This window comes from Aristolochia californica, unplaced genomic scaffold, assembly GCF_029961685.1.
Source record: "Aristolochia californica isolate CCGP_79_NKW_82.1479 unplaced genomic scaffold, dmAriCali1.0.hap1 SCAF_3, whole genome shotgun sequence".
Taxonomy (NCBI): domain Eukaryota; kingdom Viridiplantae; phylum Streptophyta; class Magnoliopsida; order Piperales; family Aristolochiaceae; genus Aristolochia; species Aristolochia californica.
In genome coordinates this window covers 23,281,171-23,287,754 of record NW_027181992.1, presented here as the reverse complement: position 1 = coordinate 23,287,754, position 6,584 = coordinate 23,281,171, and the positions used below count along the sequence as shown (strand labels likewise).

The 6,584-nt window shown below is 45.0% G+C and overlaps 1 protein-coding gene across 1 annotated transcript; it reads left to right on the top strand.

Moving 5' to 3' along the window:
- Positions 1 to 682: 682 nt before the first annotated feature.
- LOC137959477 (uncharacterized mitochondrial protein AtMg00860-like) lies at positions 683 to 1,252 on the top strand. The gene is made up of 2 exons (XM_068806844.1): positions 683 to 943; positions 1,052 to 1,252. Exons 1-2 carry the CDS (start codon positions 683 to 685, stop codon positions 1,250 to 1,252), a joined length of 462 nt encoding a protein of 153 aa, XP_068662945.1.
- Positions 1,253 to 6,584: the final 5,332 nt, after the last annotated feature.

Genomic DNA, 6,584 nt, shown 5'->3' with positions numbered 1-6,584 from the left:
TTTCATTTAGAATTTTTTGTCATACATTTGGCAAGATTTGATATAGTGTTAGGCATTAAATGGTTACAATCATTTGGACCCATACTGTGGGACTTCTCTACTTTAACTATGAGCTTTGTCTTGAGCGGACGCCAAGTGCTATTACAGGGCAGTCAGGTGGACAAACCCCACCACCTTCATACCATTCACACACAAGACCAACCGGACAGCACTATCAAAAAACGTCTCGATGAGTTCTCAGACCTCTTCCATGAGCCTTCTGGCTTGCCTCCCTTGAGACACAGTGACCATAGGATTTTTTTAAAAGCAGGTTCTGATGTGGTGGTAGTTCGATCGTACCGATATCCCCTACTACAAAAGGATGAAATCGAGCAACAGTGTCAGGCTGTGTTACAGTAGGGTCTTATTCACAACAGCCGATCCTCTTTCTCTTCACCCGTCTTGCTCGTGAAGAAACATGATGGCACAAGGAGATTTTGTATCGATTATAAGGAGTTAAATGCTCAGACAGTGAAGGATAAATTTCCTATTCCGGTAGTGGAGGAGATCCTGGATGAATTACATGGGTCGTGGGTCTTCACTAAATTAGATTTACGCTTTGGATATCATCAGCTTCGTATGCACCCCTCCAACATCAAGAAGACAGCCTTCTACACACATCAGTCATTTTGAGTTTGTGGTCATGCCATTTGGATTATCAAAGGCACCATCCACTTTTCAAACACTGATGAATGAGGTATTTAGCAACTATCTTTGGAAATCCGTACTTTTTTTTCAAGATATACACATATACAACAAGTCTGGGGAAGAGCATTTAGTGCATTTACGGATAGTTTTTGAATTATTACGAGCCCATCAGCTTTATTTGAAGAAATCCAAATGCTCATTTGCGGCACCACATGTCGCATATCTCGGCCATATTTTATCACATGCGGGGATCACTGTTGATCTCGACAAGATTTAGGTAATTCATGATTGGCCACAACCCTAGTCTTGCTCAGCTTTGAGAGGATTTTTGGGCCTAGCCGGATACTACTGCGAATTCATTCAGAATTATGGTCCCGTGGTAGCACCATTGACCAGTCTCCTCAAGAAGAATTCCTTTAATTGGAATGAGGAGGCCACACAGTCCTTTGAGGCCCTCAAACGAGCTCTCGTCTCCACCTCAGTCCTACAACTTCCCAATTTTGAGGACTTATTTGTGGTTGAGTGTGATGTGTCTGGTGGGGGCATTGGGGCTGTCTTACAATAGCAATCACACCCCATTGTATATTTCAATAGGAAGTTGGCAGCTCATCATCACAAATTGGCAGCGTATGAAAGAGAATTAATCAGGTTGTCCAAGGTTGTCCAACACTAGCGTCCTTACATATGGGGCCGTGCATTTCTCATCAATACTGATCATTATAGCCTTAAATTCTTACTTGAACAATGCCTCACGACTTTGCCACAGTAGCACTGGATTAGTAAGTTGATGGGATTTTATTTTTTAGTTAAGTACCATTCGGGAAGATTAAACAAAGTACCGAATGCCTTATCACGAAGTTTTGAACACTAAAAGCTCATATATGCGAAAACCAACCTCGTTTTCTCATTCTAGACTTGGTGAGAGAAGCCCATGCCACTCTTCCTATCCTACAGGAGCTACACAGAAAAATTACAAATAGGACAATCGATTATAAGTGGTCCATCTAGGATTCCCTTATTTTCTACACACAACAAATTTATCTTACCCACACTTCCGAGTTAATTCAGGCCATCCTCTCTGCCTACCATGACAGCATACATGAAGTCATCCAGAAAACTTTGTAGCGCATTCGAGCAGATTTTTATTGGCAAGCCATGAAGACCACCATAGCTACATATGTCTCCGCATGTCAAGTATGTCAATGCCAAAAACCGACCACTTAAGTCCAACAAGTCTTCTACAACCTCTCACCCTCCCTACACAGGTATGGGCCGATATTTTGTTGGACTTCATCGAGGGTCTTCCACAGTCAGCTGAAAAATCAGTTTTATTTGTGGTGGTCGATCGGTTCTCCAACTATGCACATTTTATTCCTATGGCTCATCCATAGTGGCACATACCTTCCTTGAGCATATTGTCCACTTACATGGCATTCCAAAATCTATTGTCAGTTATCAGGATGTGGTATTTACCATCACTTTTTTTGCAGGAACTTTTCGTCTGAGCGGCACGAAGTTGAAATTTTCCTCCTCATATCATTCCCAGACAGATGGCCAAACTGAGGTAGTTAACCGCACCGTCGAAATGTATCTCAGGTGCCTTGAGGGTGATCCTCCGAAACATTGGGTTTAGTGGCTACCGTAGGCTGATTACTATTACAACACTTCATTCCACTACGCCTTGCAATCCACTCCTTCCAGGGTTCTTTATGGCAGAGATCCCCCTCGGCTACTCTCATATACTCCAGGGTCTACCCGCATGACCGCCATTGATCAGGCACTCAAGGAATGCGACCAGGTATTACAAAATATTGCAGAACACCTACGGCGAGCTCAGATTTGCATGAAAGATGTCTATGACAAGGGACACTGAGACATCGCGTACGAGGTAGGGGACAACGTTTGGTTATGCCTACAATCGTACCACCAACAGTCCATTGCTGGACCACCATGCCATAAGCTCTCACCCAAGTACTTTGGGACTTTCTCCATTATTTGATGCATGGGACCATTGACCTATCAACTACAACTTCCAGCCATGGCCAAGTTGCATCATGTGCTTCATGTATCCCTCTTGAAACCATATACGGGATCACCACCCACATCCAATCCATTCCTTCCTCCAGTGGACAACGGACACGTCATTCTTTCACCGGCCGTGGTGTTACACGCCCGTTTGGTCAATTACCAATGGGAGATTCTAGTCTAATGGACAGCTACAAAACCTGACACATTGACATAGGAATAGTTGGACACCTTCAAACAGGTCTACCCAGCTTACGAGCTTGAGGACAAGCTCTTTCTCCAAGGGGAGGCAGATGTTGAGAACTCAATAGCTAACCAAGTCATACAACGGAGGCGCACTGAGTTGGAACTGAAAGCTCAGCAGGGTCAAATGTATAGAATTCAGAAGTCTATTTTAATTCAGATGTGAGCATATGGATGCAATTTTGTATTAGCGTGTAGGCCAAAAGGTTAGCGTGAGCACATATACGTAATGTTGTGTGCGTGTATGTGATATAATTCTCTGTGTGTGATGTCAATTTATTTCCTAAGTTAGCATGTAAGCCAATGAAGGGCAGGTTTGCAAAAGATGTAAAATGACTCTTTGGCCAGTATCGTGAATGGCTTAAGAGGAGTTCAGGAAATGAAAAGGGCAAGAATGATTTTATCCATAGCAGGGTCGGTGTTCTCCTCCTCCAAGGAACCCATGTTACTCAGTCCATGGTCAGAGCACCTAACACGTTGGTATCAGAGCAGGTGATTATGGGGGAGACTTCAAACCAGGAAGTGTTGTAAACAAGATTCATGGAAATGGTTAACACCAAACAAGAAGAAATAGAGGGTCGCTTAGCAGCCCTCATGGATAGTCGAATCTCTCAGACGGTCTCTCAACAAGTCTCTCAGAAAGTCAAAGAAATTACAAATCGAGTCTATGACAGACTCTCAGGCTGCACAAGCACTCCGAGAGAAGGGGAAAAAACATTTCTGAGCGGGGGACGTTTCAGTCCAAATGGGGGACATCCAGACACTGGTCAGAACAATGGCACCATTCCAAGGTACACCAAACTAGGTTTTCCAGTTTTTTATGGGGCAGACGACCCTTTTCTGTGGTTATATTGTTGTGAATTTTTTTTTTCCAATCAACGAATGGCTTAGCAAGACAAGGTTGGGTTGGCCGCATTCCATATGCTCGATGAAGCGCAAATGTGGGGATATCAATTTGAATTGGAACATCCTGACATAGAGTGGGAAGAATTTAAGGAATTGTGCACCATACAGTTTGGACCACCGGCTCACAACAATCTATTGGGCGATTTAGTACTGTTACACAAAACTGGTAGTGTAGCCCAGTACCAACAACAATTCCAAGAGAAATTGTTACAAGCTAGCAAGGTGGTACGGGTAGACCAGCAAGTTAGCTTATTCACAACCGGCCTCACTGAGTCTCTTCGTCTAGAAGTGGAACTCCTTGGGCCCACAGATCTGTTCCGAGCAATGAATTTGGCACGCGCATTGGAAGCCAAACAGACATGTCAGAAAAGACGGCCAGTCTGGCCTGGGGCAAAGACTAGCTCACTAGTACCTAGCACAACACAGCCATGGAGAACTAATGTTGAGCAGCCATGGAGAACTAATGCTGCTCCCTAGGCCCCCCCAGGGTGCTGCTGCCCCTACGTCTACAGCCCCTCAATCTGCTCCAGCCACTCCAACCTTTGTCCGCAAATTAAACCAGTCTGAAATGGAAGCACGTAGGGCGAAAGGGTGGTGTTATAACTGCGATGAGCAGTATACATTTGGGGACCAGTGTCCAAAATTATTCTGGTTAGAACTCGACACTAAGGCAGAAGAAGCACACTTTGAAATGGAACAACTGGAGGTCGAAGAGCCTGCCATTTCCTTACATGCCATCACTGGGCTTCAGTCCACAACCACAAAGCAAGTTTCTGCCTTAGTCAATCAGCAACCCCTCCTCGGTTTGGTGGACTTCGGCAGCACTCACAATTTTTTGAGTTTCACGGCGGCCAAATATTTACAGCTCCAAATTCAACCACGACCAGTAGCTTCCGTATCTGTTGCAAATCGGGAACAAGTGCCCAGCTATGGGGTCAGCAAGGTCGTGTTTGTGATTGATGATCAGTACTTCTCCGTAGAATTTTTATACTCCCGTTGGCAGGGTTCAACATGGTCTTGGGAATTAAGTGGCTCCAAACTTTGGAGCCCACTTTGTGGGACTTTTCAGCCTTGACGATGACCTTCAGCTTTGACCACAAAAAGGTCACCTTCCAGGTCCGTACATGTGAAGGGCCAGTCCAATTACACAAGCTGCAACAGCATACAACAACAGACAGCAAGTTCGACAGTTTGCTTGAGAACTTCAAGGACCTCTTTCAGGAACCGGTTTCTCTACCCGCACTGCGTCATTGTGACCATAGGATCAGTTTGAAGGCTGGATGGTTGAGCAAATTAATGGGCTTTGATTTTCAAGTAGAACATAAAGCTGGTACTTTGAACAAAGCCACTGATGCACTCTCTCGGCACACGAAAGAACAACTAAAGCTGGCTGCTATCAGTGACCCTACTCCGCTTTTACTCGATTCCTTCCGGGAGGCTAACCAGCACCAACCAGAATCACAGAAACTGTCCCACCAGATTGCTGCGGGCACCAAATCAGAAAAATGGGCGGGTTCAAGACCACCTTATTCTCTATAAACAGCGTATATACTTGTCATCCACTTCTCCATTGATCGTTGTTGCCGTCTCATCTTATCATGACAACACACACGAGGGACTGTAGAAACCACTCCAGCGCCTTCGGGATGATTTTTATTGGCCAGGGATGACATCCACCATTGCACAATATGTGGCTCATTGCTTGGTGTGTCAACAGAACCAAGCTCAGCATTTGAATCCAGCCGGCGCCTTGCACCCACTCCATCTTCCCACTCAGGTATGGCAAACCTTTCCATGGATTTTATTGAAGCGCTTCCAAAAGCTTCAGGCAAATCAGTTCTATTGGTTGTGGTAGCCCTTCTCACTCCTGAAATTTTTTTGAAAGCTACTACACAACACCTCCGGCCCGCTCAAGCCCGCATGAAACACTATAATGATCAAGGACACCGCGATGTGCAGTACAGTCCGGATGACTTAGTATGGCTCCACCTCCACCCTTACCGCCAGAATTCCATTGCATAGTCCAAACCCCATAATGTTTTTCAAGTCTCCTTACTCAATCCACACAAGGGCCCCACCCTCCATCTATTCCAGCATTGCCACCGATTGAAGATGGTAAGGTTTCTCTCACGCCTGGTAAAATATTGAGTGCGAGGCAGCATGACGAGCGCAGAGAGGTCCTAGTCCAGTGGACCCACACAGATGCCTCCGAAGCCACTTAGGACGATCTAGATGTTTTCCAGCATGCTTACCCTCACTTCGAGCTTGAAGACAAGCTCTTTCTACTGCAGGGGAGTGATGTTAGGGACACCATAGCAGGACGAGTCATCCAAAGGTGATGCGGTTGAGTTGGAACTGAAAGCTCAACAGGGTCAGATGTATAGAATTCAGAAGTCAATTTTAATTCAGACGTGAGCTAATGGATATAATTTTGTATTAGCGTGCAGGCCAAAAGGTTAGTGTGATCACATATATGTAATTTTGTGTGCGTGTATGTGATATAATTCTGTGTGCGTGATGTCAATTTATTTCCTCAGTGTAGGTTTGTAAAAGATGTAAAATGACTCTTTGGCCAGTATCGTGAATGGCTTTAGAGTTCAGGAAATTAAAAGGGCAAGAATGATTTTATCCATAGCAGGGTCGGTGTTCTCCTCCTCCAAGGAACCCAGGTTTTGGACTCCCTTAGAGCCGAGTTATCCCTATTTCCCCTTGATTCTTCTTCG

Excerpts from the sequence above, each read along its gene's own strand:
- LOC137959477 (XM_068806844.1), top strand. The coding sequence starts at position 683 with ATGCCATTTGGATTATCAAAGGCACCATCCACTTTTCAAACACTGATG. Across the intron at positions 944-1,051 it reads TATCACATGCGGGGATCACT|AATTATGGTCCCGTGGTAGC; the intron begins GTTGATCTCGAC and ends GAATTCATTCAG.